The sequence below is a fragment of the Sceloporus occidentalis genome, unplaced genomic scaffold, assembly GCF_023333645.1.
Source record: "Sceloporus occidentalis isolate IW3139 unplaced genomic scaffold, rSceOcc1.0.p SCAF_1, whole genome shotgun sequence".
Lineage (NCBI taxonomy): Eukaryota > Metazoa > Chordata > Lepidosauria > Squamata > Phrynosomatidae > Sceloporus > Sceloporus occidentalis.
Genome location: NW_028316981.1, coordinates 159,811,557 through 159,833,809, shown reverse-complemented (window position 1 = coordinate 159,833,809; position 22,253 = coordinate 159,811,557). Strand labels below are relative to the sequence as shown.

The 22,253-nt window shown below is 44.9% G+C and overlaps 1 protein-coding gene across 2 annotated transcripts in view; it reads right to left on the bottom strand.

Annotated features, from left to right (window-relative positions):
• Positions 1-20,316, bottom strand: part of TAMALIN (trafficking regulator and scaffold protein tamalin) — a 34,811-nt gene extending 14,495 nt beyond the window's left edge. The window contains exons 1-2 of one of the 2 annotated variants that reach the window (XM_089479068.1): positions 20,167-20,316; positions 3,731-3,780 (exon numbers count right to left, since the gene is read on the bottom strand). In XM_089479068.1, coding sequence (XP_089335194.1) covers positions 3,731-3,780; positions 20,167-20,316 — 200 coding nt within the window. The remainder of the gene's footprint in view (positions 1-3,730; positions 3,781-20,166) is intronic. The other variant, XM_089479076.1, reaches the window with a different exon arrangement.
• Between the last annotated feature and the right edge of the window lie 1,937 nt (positions 20,317-22,253).

Genomic DNA, 22,253 nt, shown 5'->3' with positions numbered 1-22,253 from the left:
CTCTATACATTGGGTTACATTGTACCAAGTTTGGAAACTCCAACTGGTTCAGAATACGGCAGCCAGACCAATTACAGGTACATCAAGGAGTGATCACATTACACTGATCTTTAAAGTGACCAATGATCTCCCGAACAACATTCATGAACATACAGTGGGCCCTTGGTATCCACTGGGGGTTGGTTCCAGGACCCCCTGTGGATAAATCCGTGGATGCTCAAGTTCAATTAAATACAACAGTGTAGTATTTAAAAGTATTTTAAATATGTGGATGGTTAAATCCATGGATAAGGAATCCATGGACATGCAGGGCCTACTGTATTTTTTTTTAATTGCAGGGGAACTGCTCTAGGCTTTAGGGTCTGTAGGCCCACTTAGAAGAACATGTCACAGGTTGTCTGTTTCACAGCTCTTATTCTACAGAACTTTAATTTAGTTGACACAGGCATTCTTCTGCTTATGGATGACGAACATTCTTTCTCCTAATGATGGGGGGTAGGGTGGTTAATGAGATGTACTGAGCTGATTCCAAGACAGCTGGACCCAGCTGTCCCAGACCTAATTGCCCTGTTTCATAACTTGACATTTCTTTCCCCTTCATTAACAAATTAAATCACACCCAAACAGTGCCACCCCTGCTTATAAGAAGTATGCTGGAAGACATGGCTTTACCCTTCTACATATGTGCTTGAGCTGCTGTCTTTGTATACCAACATTCTTCTTTGCTCCAAAAGCTGTTGTTTTAGAACTCAAGAGGTGATGCAAAATTGTTTTGAAACCAGCAAGCGAAGCAAAGAGAAAGAAAACAATAAATCCAAACTCCGTCCCACAAAGCAGTAATCATGCAGGTTTCTTATCATCATTTCCATGCACTGAAGTATGATCCTACAGGGCTTAGGCCAGGAGGTAGAGAACCTTTGGGACTGCAGCTCCAACAATCCTTTACAACTGGCTGTGTGTTTGGGACTTCTGGGCACTGAAGTCCAAAATACCTGAAAGGGCAGAGATTCCCAGTTAACATAGCTGCCACACAACCTCACAGTGTCTCCCTCAAAGTAGAACAAGATCCTGTGCTAGACAGCTGCACAAATGTACTTGTGTGTATCCATGCAAATGTACTTAAGTGTGTGGCAGCAATTTGTTAAGAGAAAAATTGGAGATTATGTATGGTGAAAATGTTTTTTGGATGCAGCCACATCCTGTAAAGTAGTAAATGAATGGATAGCTATGATGGAGGTATCAGCCAAAGACCACTTCCAACCCCAACACATTGTCACTTGCAGAGCACATGCACCACAGAAAGACAGCTATAACATTAACTACCACTGTAATAGCCCAAACTGGGACTAGGGCCTGCTCAAGGCATTTGATCTGTCTGATAAAGATGGCACCTCTCCCAGTTCCATTCCATTTGGAGGAGCCAACTGGACCAGCAGATAAATCTTACTTCAATACTGGAGATGGGACTGTATCTTCTGTTATAACTGAGAACCACACAACTCTCCTTCCTCCAAGAGAGAAGAATGGTGAGGGTAATGCTGTGCTGCCATCATACATTATATGCCACCCGACTCAACCACCTGATTTTGCCTAATTGTGGAACCACCCCAGAGCTAGAATTTGGATAGACCTGGACAGAGAACAAGAAAAACAGAGCAGAACTGGTGAGCAAAAGGACCACCTTGGCAAGGTACATTACTGCAGACACACATAGTAAAGAGAATCAGGCATGGGGATGGAATAGAGGTGGTGATGGGGGCAGAATCATGTAGTTTTTAAACAGTACCAGAGCTGGTCATCAGAAAAGAGGGTGGGGCAACCTCTCAAGCACTACTTGATAGCTTCAGTCTGTTTGATGGAAATGCAGTGATACCAGCAGCCTCATTATGGTAACATAGGCAGCCTGCTCATTATTCTGCATTTATTTCCAGAAATCACTCCTCTTCACATGGTACTGAATAACTGACCCATGAATCTCCAGATGGGCAATAAATGCAAGTTACTCTCCTACTTCCTTATGGGACTAATCTGCTGCGATTCAATCAACATAGGTTTTGACCTAACTGCTACATAGCCTGGCTCACTGTTCAACCTCTTTCCAATCTGCTAAGTTGTTTAGATGCTTTTAGTCTGCTCAAAATATTTTTATTATTTTAATTTTAAATAGTTTTAAAATTGTGAAATCGATCTTATTTGTGCATCACCCCAAGATCCTGTGATGTAGGGCTGGATATTAAAACACAAATAAATAAGTGATTAAATAAATTTTGCTTGACTGTGATCGCTAGTATTTCCAACTCTAGTTTCCCTTACTAAAATGGGAATAGTGAAGTAAACTGACAGCAGTTGGCCCTCCACATTTGCAACTTTGACTATTTGCGGGTTTAATTAATATGTTCTCTCTAAGGATCTCTAGGTCCTCCAGTGCAATTCTACCAGAAGCTGGCCATTGAGTTGTGCTGGACAACCTAGAAGTTCCTAGAGAAAATACTTTTCTTGGCATTTGTAGGTCCTCCAATATGATTCTATGATCAACTTCTGGCAGATGTTGATCACAGAGTTGCACTGGAGGACCTAGAGATTGCTAGAGAGGTGTTCTCTTAGGTAAAAAGTATAGTGGGGTTTTTTATTTGCAGTTTTTCCACATCCATGGGAGTCCTTCACTCCTAACCCCAGTGAATGTGGAGGGACCACCGTAACTGTCTGGATAAAGACTGGGAAGTGCGCTTCCCATTTTAAAATAAACCCATCCCCTTATATTTGAGGCTTTGATTATTTATGGATTTGATTAATATGTTCTCTCTAGGAATCTCTAGATCCTCCAGTGCAACTCTATAGTCAACTTTAACTAAAAGTTGTACTGAAAGACTTGCGATTCCTAGAGAGAACACTCTACTAGGCATTTGTAGCTCCTCGAGTGCAGTTCTATGGTCAAGTGTCTGTTGGAGGTTCATCACAGAGTTGCACTGGAGGACCTAGAGATTCCTAGAGAGGTCCTCTCAGGTAAAAACATGGTGTTTTTGTTATTTGTAGTGTTTCCATATTCATGGGGGTCTTGTGCTCCTAACCCTAGTGAATATGGAGGGACAAGTGTAACAGTCTTCTCCATCCTCATGCCTACACTGGACTACAATTCCCATCATCCCCAACTAGCCTGAGCCTCATGTTGGGCTGTGCCATGCGGGCTGGGGGCTTCTGGGCATTGTAGTTGAAAAGAAGGAAGTTTCCCAGTCCTGATATTAAGTCACTTTTATCAAGTTCATGCTTCCTTATCAATCATATCCCAGGAGGGGGAAAGTGTCACATATCCCCCCCCCCCCACAAAAAAATCCCTTTGTTCTCCACACTCTAGAAAATCAGGGAACCTATTGTGGCTGCTAAAATATCTCCTCCAGAGAAAAGAATGACTGGAGAGCTTCATTCAAGTCCTTCCTCAAAGGGCACTCATGCTCCAGAGACCATGAACTGGGCCGGGGCCACTAGAGGGTGGTGGCATGTGTCACAGCTCAAATAAATAAGAGCATAGGGGTATTTGGGGTGCAGAGCTTTATGCTGAAGTATCAGGTGGTTCTTTTTATCAGAGGATGGCAGTGGAGCTAACAAAGGCAGCAGGGCGATACACCTAGAGAAGAGTTAAGTAGCATCAGAATCTGTTTAGCGGTCAGGACTGAAACTGCTGATGCTGCTGAATTCCCCTCGCTAGCAGAAACGGACAAAGGCAGTTAGTTACCTGTGCTGCTCAGGCGACTGGCTGAGAGAACGCCATTTGAATCCGGAGCCCTGAGGGAGCAATAGTAAAAGAAAAAAACCCACATAATTAGCCAGGAACAAGGAATGAAACTTGCCTCAAAGCCCTCCCACATACACACCCTCCCACACATGGGGATTCAATAGGGAGCACAGGGAAACCATTTCATGGTTTTGAAGCCACAGAAATGCCACAGGATAATGGGCTGTGAAACATGCCTGCATATGAAATCCCCCTCATACATACTGCCCCTCCTTCCAGTGCTTTCTCTAGCTCTTAAGAAGACTCTGTGGGGTCTTTGTCCTGTTTTCTGGACCCTGTAAATATTCAAGGAGCCCATTTCTGAGTTCTGCATTTTTAAAAAGCCATGTGGTAGGCGAGACTGCACTGTTGTGCAAGGCAGACAAAAATAAGGGAGATGGTATAGGAAAAGTACCAAGACAGAGACAGGAAGGCCTGGCTCACATGGCACTTTATCCCTAGGTGATATCCTATACAGGAACTCTACAAACCCTGCCTATCTTAGTTGTAAGTAAAGACTACAGAAGGAACTTCCAATTTGTGCTTTGAACAGCCAAATCAGGCTATACACACACTGTGTCACATTAAGCTGGGGCTTAATAGCTGTGCAAAGGAATGGTTACGAGGAACTTGTGATATATATGAATAGCAATGGGTCCACAGAATTGATAGAACATGTCTAAGCAGAAGTAATTATCACTAAGTTCAATTATGCTTATTTCTAGGTAAGGCAGGGGTGGGAAACCAGATGTTGTTGGACTGCAACTCCCAGCATTCCTCACCATCAGATACTTTGGCTTAAATCTTCTGGGACTTGCAGTCTGACAACATCTGATAGGCTACATGGCTCCCACACTAGAGGTAAGAGGGCATGGGACTGCAGCCTGACAAATGGCTGTGAAGTTCATATTAATGAGAAATGGGTCTTCCCTTTGAACAAAAAAAAGTCATTTTGTGTTACAACAGCAGTCACAATGCTGGCCTGGGAGTTGGGAGATCCAGATTCTAGTTACCACTGAACCATTAAAATCATTGGGGGATCTTGGGCTAGTCACTCTCTCTTAGCCTGGCCCACCTTAAAGGGCTGTTGTGTAATCCACCTTGAACTATGTGGAAGAAAGGTGAGAAATACCAAATAGCAAAATACATGCTCAAGTCCCATTAAATACAATGAGATAGTAAAATGGTGTCCATTACATAAAATGGCAAAATCAAGGTTTGCTATTTGGAATTTATACTTTTTTTCCAATATTTTCAAGCTGTGGACACTTGAATGCATGGATAAAAAAATTGTGGATATGGAAGGCCTACTGTACGTTACTACCATTTTAGCAGAAATCTGCACATTTTAAGGTGGTTTTCCTTGGAACTCTCCCCAGCCTTGTCAACTGTTTCAGACAGTAAGACTACAAACCATGAGGGGGAAAAAAGAGGGTCTTGTGCCCACCACCAGTTTTGATGTCAAGCATGGAAATGTAAAGTCATATTCTGAACACTGCTGGCTTTTCAAGCTGCATGGCTTGATGCCATGGGGAAATGAAAAATCCTGGGGAGAGAAAGCCTGTTTTATCCCAATGCCCAATTTTTAAATAAAATCCATCATCCTAGCCCCTTCCAAACAAGCCCTTTCATTGTTGGATATCTGAGCAAAAATGGCACACCCAGGGCACAGTGGGAGCTGAGGCTGGGAGGACCAATTAGGCCAATCTATTAGCACAAATATATCCAACCACCCTCAGGAGGTGGGCGGTGGCCCCACATTCATTCCAGTTCACATTTAGCATTAAGAATGTCAGACATCTTGGCAAAGTCGCAAATGGCCCAGCAGTTGGTGAACGACAATGTTCCGCCTTTTATTAAGTTTTCCAAGCTGGGAGAGCGTGCTAACGTCTGTGCCTTTAGTCTCCGGTTGAACTCAGTGTCTCGGGCTGGGGAGCAGCAGGTTTCTATTAAACAGCCACACATGCAATTGGAATTATGTTTGAAGGCAAACATATGTTCGAGCACGGATGCAAATGCCTCAACACGCCAGCCAGGCACAAAGACGCCCTCCTCCTCCTCTTGCCCACTCTCTCACCAGCCTAAAATGACCTCCAGGCTTAGACTCTGTTTTCCACAGAGATGCAACACTTTGGTGGTGTTTCAGACACAATTTTAGAAGTCAAAACTGCAATGAAGTTTTTGGAGCGGTATGGTTTTTTTTTGGGGGGGGGTTGAGGGGGGCAGCCAGAGCTTGACAGCAATGCTGGAAAGTTAGGTTCCATCCACACTGCAAAAATAATCCAGTTTAACCATTTTAACTGCCCCAGCTCAGTGCTAGGGAATCCTGGGATGTGTATTTTATTATAGCACTAGAGCTCTCTGACAAAGAAGGCTAAATGTCTCACCAAACTACAATCCCCAGAATTCCCTAGCACTGAGCCAGAGCAGTTAAAGTGGTGTCCAACTGGATTATTTCAGTTGTGTAGACTAGACCCTAGTTAACTATTGCTGGAAAAACACTGAGCCTCTACATCAGTGAGTCTTCCAGGTATTTTGGACTTTTGGCTCCCAATCCCAGACCCAGGCAAAGATAGGAGCTAAAGTCCAAAACAGATGAAGGGCTAGAGTTCTGGAATCACTACAGTAGACGATTTAGATAACTACTTCCACAAGTCTCACAGCCTCCTTAGTCCCTTGTTCTCCATTTGGGTTTGGTTCCAGGACCCTGTATGGATGTTTAAGTCCCATTAAATACAATGGCCTAGTGAAATGGCATCCATCATATAAAAAAAAGCAAAATCCAAGTTTTGCTTTTTGGAATTTATATATTTAAAAAAAATCTTTTCAAGCCACACATATGTATGTAGTTGAATCCACAGATAAAGGATCCATGGATATGGAGGGCCAGCTGTGCATGCATATGCGTGGGAAGGAATTGAAGAAGAAAAAAACCAGTTACTGATTGTGTACATGTATGCGTGCATGCGTGGATGTAAGAGAAAGAGAAGTTGCGAGGGAGAATATGCCACGTATAGCATCTGAGTAAATAGCAAACCTCTTTGCTGTACAGGGACTGGAGCCAAGTGACCGGATAGTTGTGGCTAAGTGAGTCTTTATCACACCAAGCCCTACGAGGGAAGAACCTCTCAAGAATAAACACACAGTTCTTGGCCAAGAGGCCTTCCTGAATCGGACCAGCAGCACCAATGACAGAAGTTGCTCTGCATGCATGGCAGCTGGCTCAAAGAGGAGGCCTTGCTTAGGATTATAGCTAAAACTCAATTACTCCTGTTCCCTCCTCCAGCCACCCACCCTCTGCTTCAGTCCCTGGGCCTTAAAAGATGCAAAAGAGCGGTGGTGGGCCTGTAGAGATTGCTGTCTCCAGCAGTAATTAAATACAGGCTCGCAGGCAAACATGTGCTTCCAATAACAAGCTAGAGGTAATGGCAGCAGCCATGAGAACTGGAGATGCCCTCTGGATTGGCAATGGCATACAGGTCTATCCTACCAAAAGAGTGTGTGCATGTGTGTGCAAGCCTTTAAGTCACATACTGAATGCGTGTGCAAGCATAAAGTCACCTGCCAACTTATGGCAACCCCAAGAAGTTCACTGAGTTTTCTTAGGCAAGGACTAGTCAGAGGGGGTTTTGCCAGTTCCTTCCTTCAAAATAGATCCTACAGCAGCTAGTATATTTATTTGCCACCTCTCTCCCATCCCTATCAAGGCAGCTCAGAAATGGTATTCATTGGAGGTCTCCCATCCAAGTACTAACCAGGGCTAGCCCTGCTTAGCTGCTGAGATCAAATGGGATCTGGTACCTTTAGGGTGTTTAGTGCATTGTTGTTGTTGTGGGCCTTCAGGTCGTTTCTGACTTACAACGACCCTATCATGGGGTTTTCTTGGCAAGACCTGTTCAGAGGAGGTTTGCCATTGCCTTGAGACTGAGAAAGTGTGCCTAGCTAGGCATAAATAAGGAAAGGGTACTAGAGGGAGAATCAGCCTGAAGATCTGGAGGTGCTAGAGGGAGAATCAACCTGAAGATCACTTTGCTCTGATAGGAGCTAGGATATATATACAAGGCAGAAAAGACAGTAAAAGGGGATGCATATAATGCCAGTGCAGCCATTTTTGATAGTAAAATGAGACTTTGCTGTATCTGTTGTCGCTGACGTCTCCCACACACACCTCTGTGCCTCCACCAACAAACAGTTGGTGGTTCCATAAACAAATGGAGCTTTTCAACTCCTGGCTGAGGGAAAATGAGAAAGGCCCTCCGCTTCCTGTTGTTGGTGCTTCTTCAGAGCTTTAGAAAGATCACAGAGCAAAGGCACGGCCAAGGAAAACTGCTCCTGCCAGCACAGAACTTTCTGCGCCTGAAGCAGAGTCCAAATAGTACCCCATTTTCTTCTTTCCCCATTGTGCACTCTCTCTCTCTCTCACACACATACACACTGTCCTGCTGAAGAAGATTACTTTACTCTTAAGGAATGGCTGGGTCAGGACTGCAAGATGTCTGTTGCTGTTGTTGTGGTGTGCCTTTAAGTCAGACAAACCTATCATGGTTTGTCTGACTTGAAGGCACACCACAAAACAAAATTTGCATCTGTGTGGGTGCAACATGACCAAGGTCACCCAGTGGGTTTGCATGGCCAATACAGGATTTGAACCCTGGTCTACAAAGCCATAGTCAAATGCTCAAATCACTACACAAACAGGATAAGATGCCATTGTCCTAAGAAAAATCAAGGCCTCCATGCACATTTGCTTTGTGCAGAGCTAAGATATTCAGAACTTGGCAGAGTTCCTTTTTATTTGGGACTCCCAGACCACCTTCACCACCCCATCATAAGCCTCTTTGCCAAGATCTGAATAATGCAGACCAATGAAAAGACTGTCCAAGTTGACAGTTTAGAAAGTGCTTTGCCACCTGATAGGGCTGCAAGATTGAAAACCTGAGAGGCCTCCTGTACCTTGAACAGTACAAAAGACTGAATTCCAGCAGGTCTTGCTGGTCATGCATCCAGGTAACAAGCAACATCAGCTGAAGCTGCCTCTTCTACACACCATTAAAGGTATAGGAGTCCTCTCCAGTTCTCAGTCTAACAGCCCTAACCACTGACGGGGATAGGACAGTGGAGGCAAGACTCACTGGGCCAGAGAACTTCAAGGTGGTCCCACCTAATACAGTGGGCCCTTGGTATCTGCTGGAAGTCCCATATACGTACAATGGAGTAGTGAAATTGTGTCCATTTGGAATTTATATTTTAATATTTTCAAGCCATGGATGATTGAATCCATGAATACAGAGGGCCAACTCTACTGCAGTAGGTACCCCATTCTTTTCAGTGTCATCTGTAACAGAGTCTTCTGCAATTGGCTACAAGTAAGAAGGCCTCTGTCCCCATCCAATTTACCAAAAGAATAGCAAGGCCCCACTGGACAGCAAGGAGCGATAGGGCCGAGTTCATGGAGGAAGGGGAAATGGGTATTAATGAGAGAGCAGAACCAGGGGTGTGGCTTGATGTAGAGAGCTTGGAACCAGATTATCTAAAGGGCAATATTCCTCCTGTCTAGATGTTGAGATCTTCAGGAAAGGTTCTATTTTCCTTCTCACCACTCACAGAGATGCAAACAAGAGAGAGCAACCTTCTTGACAACTGCTCCCAAGTTTTGGAACTACTTTCCTAGAGAGGCCAGACTAATGCTCCATCACATCCTTCCAGCAGCCGGTGAAGAAGGGTTTTGCAATAGTGTATGTTGTTATTTTAAAAGTAATTAGCCAATTTATAAAACATTAACAACCTTAATTTAAAAAACCAAGATGAAAGGGGACACCTACAAAAGATGGAAGCAGTGGCTGACATGTTCATGAATTGTTGTGTGCCTTCAAGTCATTTCTGACTTATGGGAACCCTAAACCTATAATGGGCTTTTCTTGGCAAGATTTGTTCAGAGGTGGTTTGCCATTGGGTTCCCCAGAGGCTGAGAACATGTGACTTGACCAAGGTCACCCACTGGGTTTCATGAACAAACTGGGAATTGAATCCTGGTCTCCAAAGTTGCAGTGAAACACTCAAACAACTACACCACACTGGCTCTCGGGTTCACGAATTACAATGGTGTAATTGTGCCATCACAACTCACTTTTATGGTCACTGCATAGATTGAAATTCTGATCCAACATTTGCCAAAAATCACCACCACAACCAACTCACCATATAAGCATTGTGTCCTCCCCACACCAACACAGCTATTGCCATGTTGTTAGAAAGTAGGGGAACGTGTGCAGATGCATCCTGATATCTTCCTGTACACAGATGTGCTGCAAGGATGTCATCTGCAGAGAGCTTGCAAGGACCGCTGGAGATCTTATATGCTCATCGCAACATGCCTATGTACGAAAATAAGTGGATGCGTCCTTGCTCATTGCATTCCTCTTCAGCAAAATGGAAATGGCTGAGTTTGGGAGACTTGTCCTGCTTGCAAGGTGAGACTTAAGGAGCAGCATCAGGAAATGTAGCTATGGAGACATAGCCATCTGATTAGTGTTTCCTGATGCAGGAACTCAACCAATGGATGAAAAATAAAACTTGCTGCTCATGAAGCATCCATCCCTTTTTTTGTGGATAGTATTTCCAGGTTTTCAAAACAGCAATAAAGGACAGTTCAAATTCATGACATGCTGGGTTAATCGAGAAATAGCTAATAACAACTTTGTGTTCTCCCCAAATACCAACTGAAAAGTATTGATTCCAGTAAACTTAGCCATGTATTTCTCTGCAAAACTAGCATTATCCACATTACAGATTACACTTGCCATTGACTTCTTCTGAAGATGAACAAGTATGACTTTAAATTAATTTGCATTAAAAAGATGCCAATATAGAGCTGTAGGCAGATGTAGGGAAAGGGACGCATGTTGGGTGGTCTTGTCCAGTGGCGGCAAATTTCTGGGGAAAGATGGGAAATATGCCAGATAATCAAACACAATTTAGTTCTGAACCTAGAACTTCCTCTTTTGAATGTATTTATAGGTGGAAACAAAGCTGACCTTCATAAGGAATTGACTCTGTTTGTTTGTTTTTATAAACAGCAGCAAGAATAGAAGTTTGGAAGGTTAAGATCCAAATTTATATTAACTTCTGTTATGCAAGAGCATCAATGTTAGCTTTTGATGAAAAATTAATGCATCAAGTGAGAGAAAGTAGAAACCAAATTTTATTAACATTTGATCTGTCTTTATTCAATTTATTTAAAGTAGCACCAACCTAAGTACGAAACCACCTGGGACACATTTGAATGTCTGGCAAAATCTTATCTGGTAATTAGTTCATTGAAACTAAATATGAAAATCTGGGTGGGTAGAGCAGGCACAAGAGTGATCCTTGAAACTATTATTAGATCATGTATGGCCTAGATAACCTAAAGGCACCAGATCCTATCAGATCTTGGAAGTTGAGCAGGGTCAACCCTGCTTAATACTTAGGTGGGAGACCACCTATGAATACAAAGTGCTGTAGGCTATATTGCTGAGGGAAGGAACCGGCAAAACCACCTCTGAATATTCCTTGCCCAAGAAAACCTTGTGAAATTCTTGTGGTCGCCATAAGTCAACTGGCGACTTGAAGGGTCATACACACAAATAAATGCCCTTCAGAGTACTGTGCTAGAGTTAAACATTACACTTTCACCAGAAGTTGTTGTTGCTATTTTATAAACAGTTTTTCCACATCATCTTCCAGATATTGTAATTTTATTTCTTAATGAAAATATATTTTGAGAAAGGTAATGACAGCATGCTCTCAATCTCTCTTCAAGACTGCATAACCCATGTGACTGCAACCTTGTAGTTGGCTCTGCTCTAAGTCATCTAGTCATCCCTGACTGCCACCAGAGGCCAGGATTTCCAGCTACAATGGCTCTCTTGGTCTTATTAAGTCTTTAGAATTCATTGTTGTCCATAGTAAACAGCTTATTATCTCCCGATGTCCGTTGTGTGTCTCCAAGTCATTTTGAATTTATGGAACTCCTAAGGCAAACCTATTATAGGGTTTTCTTGGCATGTTTCTCCAGAAGGGGGTTGCCACTGCCATCTTCTGATAAAATAAAAATAAAATAAAATTTTAATTTCTATCCCGCCTTTTGCCAAGCAATCAAAGCGGCATACAGCAAGTTAAAATACAACTATATATACACAGTACCCCACCTTAAAACAAGATTAAACAATATAAGATTAAAAACCAACTAATCCAAACAAACAAACAAACAAAAAATCATCATGGGCAGAGTCACTAGATGGAAAGTCTTGTCTGTGGCTGAGTATTTTATTCCGGGAAGGCCTGATGCCCTTACTCAAACAATCTTCCACATTTAGCCTATGTTGGCAGGACAGGGCTGGGGAAGGTGTGACTCTCCAGAAACTGGGCTGCAACTCCCACAATTCCTCACTGATGAAAGATGCAGTCTGGAATGCCATATATCCCCCTGCTCTGCAGAAAATGTTACCTACTCTGGATGGAAGTGATGTACTCCCCTGAGGGTCAGTTCTGACACAAGCATGACTCACTTATCCAAAACTGGAGGGATATGAATACAGAGGGATGCCATAATCTGAATTGACCTCGGAAGACAACCGGTGGTCTATTCACCCAAATTCACCACAGAACTACAAAGCCAGGATTTTTTGTTTTAATGACAAAGACATTAGGAAATGGGAAAGGGTCTGAGAATTCCTTTGGAAACAGGGGAAAAAAAACACTTTAAAAGCATTTCATCAGTGGCAAATTAGAAAAGGAAACAAATACCAAAATATAGTTATTTTCCCAACCTCAGCTTTTGATGCCCGCAGGGGAGACATTGTTTTGGAACAACTCTGCCAATCCAGCTAAGGAGTTGGGCACATGACACCGTCCCTTGTACAATTCTTCTGCTTCTTTACGCTTATGTCACTTCTGTTCTTAACCACGGTGATGTCACGGTAGCCAAGGTGCTTGGAGCACAGACGTCACTTCGCCATGGCCGTCCAGCACCCCTCTGTCTCCCCCCTCTTCCTCTCCCCACAGGAAAGGTAAACCAACTCCATCCAACCTGGCAAAGGGACCTTGTGTGTGTAGCCAATGGCTGGGACTCAACATTGTTTGCAAGAGGTCACAGCAGACAAAGCTCCTTTCAGCAGCTGTTATCTCTGCATGCAGTAGCAGGCTGCCATAGCCACAGGAGGCTATTATGGGATGTGGAGAACGACACAGGAAATGAGTCCTTGGTTTTTTCCCCTCTAACAGTTGCCGGCACAAACACAACTTCAGTTCAGCAACTGAGCGGCAGCTCCCGTTAGAGGCTCCATTGTTCCCAAGGCCGAGGAAAGTTGTCGTGGCAAGTCTTTCACCTTGGAGTTCTTAAAAACAACACATTGTCTTGCTTTTAAGGAGAACTCCCAACAAAAAGGGTTGTTATTATGTGCCTCCAAGTTGTTTCTGACTTATGGCGGCCCTCAGGTGGACCTGTCATGAGGGTTTCTTGGCAAGTTTCTTTGGGGGGGGGATTGCCATTGCCATCCTCTGAGGCTGAGGGAGTGTAACCCTTTGACAAGGTTGGCAAGTCGTGTCCAAATGTAGGGGGCTATGCTTATTTCTGTTACTAAGCCAAAGAGCCAGCGCTATCCCAAGATGACTCCATGGTCATGTGGCCAGCATGACTGCACAGAACGCTGTTACCTTCCCACTGAAGTGGTACCTATTTATCTACTTGCACTTTTACATGCTTTCAAACTGCTAGCTTGGCAGAAGCTGGGACTAGTGACATGAGTTCACTCTGTCACATGGCATTTGGGTCTCGAACTACTGACCTGCCAATCTTGTAATTGTCAGTCAGCGTCTTAACCACTGAGCCACCATGTGAGAGAGTGTACATCGCCAATATTTTCTCTTAGGAATGCTGGACTATCTGTTTAGATTAGTGGCAGGTAACTGGTGTCTCTCTGGTGACTACCGGAATGCCAGTATTATCATCCCTCACAAATGGCTATAGTGGTGAGAACTGTAGTCAACATCTAAATGAGTGAACCAACTAAATGAGTGAACCATCACCTGAATTAAAGCTGAGAGGGAACATGCAGACATTCATAGCTGGTGGGGGAGTTCCCAGGTGATCGTTTCAGGGGTATTTGTACACAGGAGAACTCAGAAGATTGGAAATGGGTAGGGCTTCTATGAAAGAACTAGAAAAGATCCTAAAGAGTAAAGTATACAACTGAGCACTAAAGTAAAATTTAACCAAACCATTGTTTCCCCCATCACTGTGGATATGCGAGTGCTGGACAGCGAAAAAGTGGATAAAAAGAAAATAAATTCATTTGAGATGTGGTGCTGGAGAAGAGTGCTGAGGATACCGTGGACAACCAAAAAGACAATGGGTCCCAGAGCAGATCACACCAGAAATTTCCCTAGAAGCTAAGATGATCAAACTGAGGCTGCTGTACTTCAGACACATCATGAGAAGGCACAACTCATTAGAAAAGTCAATAATGCTAGGAAAGGTGAAGTAGAAAGAGAAGATGACTGCATGCAAGATGGATGGACTCAATCAAGGAAGATGTAGACATAAAGTTACAGGATCTAAACAGAGCAGTGGAGGACACAGAATCTTGGAGGTGTTTCATCCACAGGGTCACCATGGGTTAGGGACAACTCGAAGGCAGTGAACAACAAAATAGCTATCCAGAGAGTCAGTGGGGTAAAATGCTTTGAGTGCTGGACTAGGAGTCTGAGAGACCAGAGTTTGAATCTCTGCTGTGCCATGGAGGCAAGTCACAGTCTCTCAGCTACAGAGGAAGGCAATGACAATTTCACCTTTGAAAAAATTTGGCCAAGAAAACCATGATAGGGGTCACCGCCTGTCAGAGGTGACTTGAAGGCACATAGCAACAACAACTAGATAGCCACCTATTCCTACTTCAAAGGAAATGTTGCTGAGATGCTGCAAAATGAGAGGGATGGGCAACAATATTGACAAAGGAGCAGTTGGACATTGGTTCAACAGTGCAACATGGAGGCAGGAAGAGAGAAGACTTAATGAAGAGTCCAACTGCATATCTAATTACTTTAATGTTTAAAAATACACAGAGTGAGGAACGGGGTGTTCCTGGAAATTTACTGGAGGGGAAAGGGGGTGGGGAGGAAAAGGAAGCACACCCTTTGTAACCTGTATGGTACATGCCCACCTCAGTGCTTGGACCTTAAGAGCCACATGGCAATGGGCAAGAGGAGGAATAGCAATGAAAAGGATGAGTTTTGAGGGAGGTTCCAAAGCAGTGATTCCTAAACTTTGGTCTTCCAGGCGTTTTGGACTTCATCTCCCAGAAGCTCAAGCCAGCTTGGTCAATAGTCAGTAATTCTGGGAGCTGAAGTCACAAAACATCTGGAGGACCAATGTTTGGTAACCACTGTAGGATACAAGAGAAGTGGCATCATTCTGGGGGGTGGCTCCAAGCATATTGGGAAGCCAGGGAGAAACGGCTTCCTAGAAGGAATTTAGTGGGGAAGAGCTGGAGCAGAAAGGGTTACAGGCAGAGATGTAGCAGAGTATGAGGGCAAAAAGATGGGAAAGGGACTAGTTAGGTATCAGTCACACAACCCTGGACAGTTACCACCAAATTGAGGACACACCTTGCGTGCTTCTAATCCAGGTCACATACTGTGCAAGGGGAAAAGGAAGATGCTAGGGTTTGATTAGTGGTGTTGACACAATAGGGGTGTTAGCTGGGTACACCGTAGCCTGCATCAGTCAATCTACTGTCACACAAGACACAATAAATAAATAAATAAATGAAAATTAAAAAATTTCAGTAAGGCCTTTGACAAGGTTTCCCATGACATTCTTGCAAACAAGCTTGTAAAATGTGGGCTAGACAAAGTAACTGTTACATTTGTAATTTGTTTTTGTAACTGGATTTGTAATTGGTTGACCGGCCGAACCCAAAGGGTGCTCAACAATGGCTCTTTTTCATCCTGGAGACCAGTGGGGTCCCACAGGGCTCTGTCCTGGGCCCAGTGTTATTCAACATCTCTATCAATGACCTGGATGACAGAATTGGGAGCATACTTATCAAATTTGCAGATGACACCAAATTAGGAGGAATAGCTAATACTCCAGAGGACAGGATCAACATTCAAAATGATCTGAATAGACTAGAAAGCTGGGCCATAGCTAACAAAATGAAATTCAACACAGAGAAATGTAAGGAACTGCAATTAGGGCAGAAAAATGAAATGCACAGATATAGGATGGGGGACACCTGGCTGAATGAAACTACATGTGAAAGGGATCTGGGAGTCCAAGTAGACCACAAGTTGAACATGAGTCAACAGTGCGATGTGGCAGCTAAAAAGGCCAATGCAATTTTAGGCTGCATCAATAAAAGTATAGTGTCTAGATCAAGAGAAGTAATAGTGCCACTCTATTCTGCTCTGGTCAGGCCCCACCTGGAATAGTGTGTCCAGTTCTGGGCACCACAATTCAAACAGGACATTGAGAAACGAGCGTGTCCAAAGGAGGGCGACTAAAATGGTGAAAGGTCTGGAAACCTTGCCCTATGAGGAACGACTCAGGGAGCTGGGGATGTTTAGCCTGGAGAAGAGAAGGTTAAGAGGTGATATGATAGCCCTGTTTAAATATTTGAAAGGATGTCATATTGAGGAGGGAGCAAGCTTGTTTTCTGCTGCTCCAGAGAACAGGACCCGGAACAATGGATGCAAGCTACAGGAAAAGAGATTCCACCTCAACATTAGGAAGAACTTCCTGACAGTAAGCGCTGTTCAACAGTGGAACAAACTCCCTTGGAGTGCAGTGGAGTCTCCTTCCTTGGAGGTCTTTAAGCAGAGGCTAGATAGCCTCTGCTGGGGATGCTTTGATTTGGATTTCCTGCATGGCGGGGGGTTGGACTGGATGGCCTGTGCGGTCTCTTCCAACTCTACGATTGTATGAAACTTAGTGGGACACTAAGGATGGAAAGGGAAAACAGATTCATTGTGTAGCAATAATATACAGTGGACCCTTGTTATATGCTGGTGTTTGGTTCCAAGATCCCCCGTAGATAACACAACCCCTTATCACAGGCCACATATGCTGGGGCTGATGGGAGGTAGAAACTAAAACGTTTGGTTAGTCCAATGGAGTCCTCTGCTCAAGGTCTTAAGTTACCTTTGAATTTGCTGCAGGAGTACAACCCATCTAATAGCTCCCCACAGGCATTTACAGACATCCTGGATGTTTCAGAAAAACACCTTTTCTCTTCCAAGGAGAGCCTCCTGAAGCATCCTTGGCACCTGTTGAAGCCCCATTTCACTTGCTGACATGTACTTCATACTAGGAATAACTCTCTCCTATACTCAGCTGCAAAGAATATAGGAGCTCTCCTCCAGCACATTCTAGGCTAGAAGAAACCATCTCATAGGACACAGACAGGGAAGAAAAGGGGACTACAATGCCACCTGAATAAAAACAGCACATGCATCCCCACTACATCAAGGCAGTTGACAGCAGCCCATGAAAAGTAGGAAGACAAAAACTGTTAATGAGCAAAAAATGGAACCCCTGACGATGAAAAGGGGGAGTCATAAAAGCAAGCAGTGCTTGGTAAGCAATCTTCTACAACTCCCACAATGACTTAATATTGATGAAATCGGTAAAGGATGGTTGGATCAAGAGACAATCAAGAGGATTCGTTTTATTGATGAAGGGAGAGCAGGGATGGCAAGAGAAGTATCCATATAGATGGCTGGCTGAATAAATTACAAGCAAGCTGAAATTTGGAACAAGGGGTCTGAAGACTAGAAGGTGCAAAAGCTACTTGTATGGATGACAGTTCCCAGAATCCTCCAGCTACCACGGCAAGCAACCTGCTGCTTGGGGAATTCTGGGTGCTTCAATAAAAAAAGAAAAGAAAAAGGAACTTTTCCACACTCTGGTGTCCATATAGTCCTGTTCATGTTGGTAACATGGGATCAGCACAGAATCTATTGTCAGCTATGGTTCTATTGTGCCTTTGTTCCTCCTTTCTCAGAAAAGATGGCCTGTCACATGTAGACACTCTGCCAAGGGCCATGCAAATGAAGTTTTGCAATTTGGTGTTAAAACATTGCCATTTGAAACAATCTGAGACACAACGCAGAACTACAAGCACTAACCTGAAATGTGGAAGGAACAAGGGAAGGAAATTTACCAAAGACTGCCACTCCAGTGCTACACCCCAGTGTTACACTCATTTATTAAGAGTTAAGTCTCAAAGATTACTTCCTAGAAAGCATCGTCAAGACTCCCAGGATTAAAAAATAAAGTCCCTGGCAGTTCAGGAAGGGGAAAAAACCTTTTCATTCTTGAGACTTTAACTGTAAGCATCGCAAAGAGGCTAGAAAAGTTAGATTTTGGGACCAGGCACTGGTCATTCTAGTTGGGGGCTCTGGGAGATGTAGTCAAAAAGAATAATTTTGCCCAACTCTGCATCCAAGTACACTGCCCCTTGCCCCCAGGAGATTTCTGGTCAGCTTTCCCAGAGGCACTAAGTCCTATAAAGAAACAAGTTTAGCAGCAGTTCAAGTGGAAAGTATAGAAGGCAACAGAACTTTCCAGGGAATCCAAAGATGTATCCAGAACAAGGATTCTGGAAGGAAACCAATAATAATAATAATAATAATAAGATTTATTTATAGCCTGGCTTTTCACAAGGTATCAAGGTGGGTTACAACATCCTAAAAAGCACTGGTGCATGCAAATATAATTATGTCTTCTCTAAGGAAATGAGCATCCGGTGCAAAGAAGGGAAAATTCCCCAAACTCTAACCAGTTTTAAACCTGATCCCTGTATTTTAAGTTAAAACACTGCCCAATCCTTTGTATGTTTACCCAAAACGAAATCCCAGAGAAAACTGCACAGCCCAGCAGCCTTAGATCGGTCTGTTTCTGGACTCTCCACTCCACCTGAGGCAGCGCATGCTACCAGCTTTCTTTCTTTCAGTCACAAAGGTGCTAGAAGATCCCTTTGCGTTCTGGTTTTCTAGACCAACATGGCCTTTGTCTTTGAATTCTATCTCTCCTAAAATTCATTTACAGACAGGTAGAACTGGAAGAAGACATATGCTAGACTCTTTGGTCCTACATTTTACCACCACTAGATTGTGGCCCCAAGAACTCTGAAATTGAATCTGGTGTTTAAATGGGAAAGGTTCAATTTAGGGTCCCCCCACCCCCCTTTCCGCTTGGGACTAGTTCCTTGCTAGCAACAGAGATGCTGATGCCATGTGCCCTTCCTAACAAAGCCTGCCTTGCACCAGCACTGAGAAACTGGGGAGGCCAAGACCTATCTTTTCACAGTGACAGAGGAGCATGCTTTGACTATTTCGCTATCAGATGCTTTTGTATACTGATTTCACAAACTAAGACTGCAAGCCCCTTGCTAAGGGTAAAGGGGGCTTTCGTGCATGAGGGCAGAAACGGTTCCCCAGCCTTTGGGGTGAATAATAATCTTGCTTGGGGTGCCACTTGCAAACGCAAATGGCCATTCTGGCCCAAGGCAGAGAAACACTTTTTAGTGTCCAGCTGACCCTCAGAAGAGACACAGAAACATTGAAGGCGCCTTTATATCCAAACCAGAGCAGCTTAAGCATAGCATTGCCCAGTTGCTCCCTGACTTTCTACTTCTCTTCTGGGAAAAGGAAAGGCTCAGCGGCTTTACAAATAATAACCTCCAGATAACAGGCTCTGCTTCTCAAGTGGTCTCTCTCCTCTCTGTAACACTGGACACCACAGGCAATAGTGAAAACCAGAGCTTGGAAAAGTTGCCCATTGGGACCACCAGAATCCCCCCCCCGCCTCTTTTAGGACAGCAAAGTGAGCGGCGTTGCTGGTTGCGGGATGATGGGAGTTGTGATCCCCAAAGAAAAAGAAGCAGCTCTGGTTAAGGAGAGAGCTTAGGGGCACTAAGATCAGAACCACTGGGCATCCTCCACATAGGCTGAAACTATATATCCCATCATCCCCAGCACCGCAAAGCACCATGGAATGTAGGGCATTCAAGAAAAATGTAGGACGTGGCCAAATAAAAGCTCGAAACACTGATACAAATGGAAACTCCTGCTTCTTAGTCATGCTCCGAATGGAGACCCTTTTGGAATCCCTCCTGGACAGAGGGCCTGGGAAAGGAGGACGCCCGGTCAGCCTGGTGGGTGGTAGCCCAAGGTCCAAAACACACGGCAGAAATAATCTGGCTTGAGACTGCTTTAAGTGCCCTGGCTCAATGCTAGGGCATTCTGGGAAGTGTAGATACTTCTTTGACAGAGGAGACCTGGTGGAACTACAGATCCCGGGAACCAAAGGGGGCCTCTCTGCCCATTCACAACCCACACATCCCCTCCTCACTCACCCGCCTGGCCCTGGGCAAGGTGCCCCCCGAGGCCGCCAGCGCCTTCTCCAGCTCCACCTCCGAGGCTCGGCCCCCATCCGCCGCCATCGCCAGGGCCGCCTCGGCCTCTTGCTGCCCGGGCCGGAGCCGCCGGAGCCTCCTCAGGGTCATGGCCGCAGGAAAAGGGGCATCCGCTCGCTCGCCCGCCACACAGATATATGGAGGGAGGAGGTGCTGGCCACGCCCCCAGATGTGACCACGCCCCCTCCGTTCTGCTTCTTGTGAAGGAGTCTCAGGACGGAGCCAGGCTCTTGGAGCCAGCCACGCCCCCTTGCGAAGCCACGCCCACCCTCTTTTTCTTGTGAAGGAGCTTCAGAGCCACACTCTACGAACCGGACGCGCCCCCTTGCGAGGCCACGCCCCCCGCTTCTTATTCAGGGGCCTCAGAGGAGCCACAAGCCCTGCCCCCTCCTTTATTTTATTGAAATATTTTTGCTTGGGTTTTTTCCCTTCCTTCGGCTGAGAGTGTTTTATTAATTAATATAATTAATTTTGCTTGATCTGCCCAGTGGGTTTCGGCGAATTAACTGGGAATCGAACCTAAGTCCCCAGAGGTCACAGTCCAACGCTCCAACCGCTACGCTAGGGAGGATGTAGGGTTGCGTCGCAGATTCCCGACTCTTTCTAGCTGCGGGAGGTAATCCCCGCCCCTTCTAAGAAAACTCCGCCCCCTTTTCAACAAGCCGACCACGCCCCCTTGTCCGGGGTGGGCCACGCCCTCGCCGCCCAGGTCTCTACGTGCCTCTTGCAGAGGATGCTTCAGAGTGGCCCTGCTGCATGAAAGCAAGGAAGGTCTGGTGTCCACTGCGTGCATTTTGCTGCTTCGTGTGTAGAGCCAGTGTGGTGTAGTGGTTTGAGCATGGAACTAGGAGTTTTGGGTTCCGTTCCTGGCTGGAGCATAAAGACCCACTGGGTGACCTTGGGCAAGTCACACTCTCTCAGCCTCAGAGGATAGCCATGGCAAACTCCCTCTGCAAGGAAACCTTATGATGATAAGGTCACCTTGTTGTGGTATGCCTTCAAGTCTTATGGTGGATCTGTCACAAGGTTTGCTTAGCAAGATTTGTTCTGAGGAGGTTAGCCTTCTGAGGCTGAGAGAGTGTGATTTGCCCAAGGTCTTTGCTGTTCGTGGGCCTTCGAGTCATTTCCAATTTATGGCAACCCCAAAGTGAACCTATCATGGAGTTTTCTTGGCAAGGTTTGTTCAGAGGGGGGTTGCCATTGTCATCCTCTGAGGCTGAGAGAGTGTGACTGGCACAAGGTCACCCAGTGGGTTTCCATGGCTGAGCTGGGAATCGGTCCCTGGCCTCCAGAGTCATACTCCAACACTCAAGCCACTATGCCACCCTATCTGTAGGGTTGCTGTAAGTCTGAAATGACTTAGAGGCAACAACATGGACCAAAACTTTAGTTTATGGCTGCATCCGCATTGCAGAAATAATCCGGTTTGACACAACTTTAAAGGCCATGACGCCATGCTATGGAATTGTGGGCATGGAAGTTGGCTTTGGCACTAGAGCAGACCTCTAAAAGGACCTTGAGAGGAGAGCGGAGCTTGGGTGCCACAAGAAACTCCCAAGCCCAGAATTCCATAGCATGGAACCATTGCCCTTAAAGTGGTGTCAAACTGGATTATTTCTGCAGTGCGGATGAAGCCTTGGAGTGGACCAAAGGTGGGTAGGGAATGGCAGCAAGGAAGTGGCGTGGCAGGCAGTGGGGGTGCCCTCTGTTGTCTCCCCATTGTCTCTCAAAGCTGGGAAAGTGGAGGGCCAAGTTGTGGAGGCAGGATCCCCATCCAATGCTTCATTATTGGAAACTGAAGGTCTGCAATGACCCACAAACCCCATCTCTATCCAGAGTGACCAGATGTCCTCACCACCAAGGAGGACATGACCAAAGAAAAGCTAAAAAACACTCATATAAAAATGTCATCCTGCTTCTTAGTCATGCTCAGAATGGAGGACATTTTGGAATTCCTCCTACTGGACAGGTTGGAATGGAGGACATGTCCTGGAAAAGGAGGATATGTCTGGGCATCCTGCTCACAT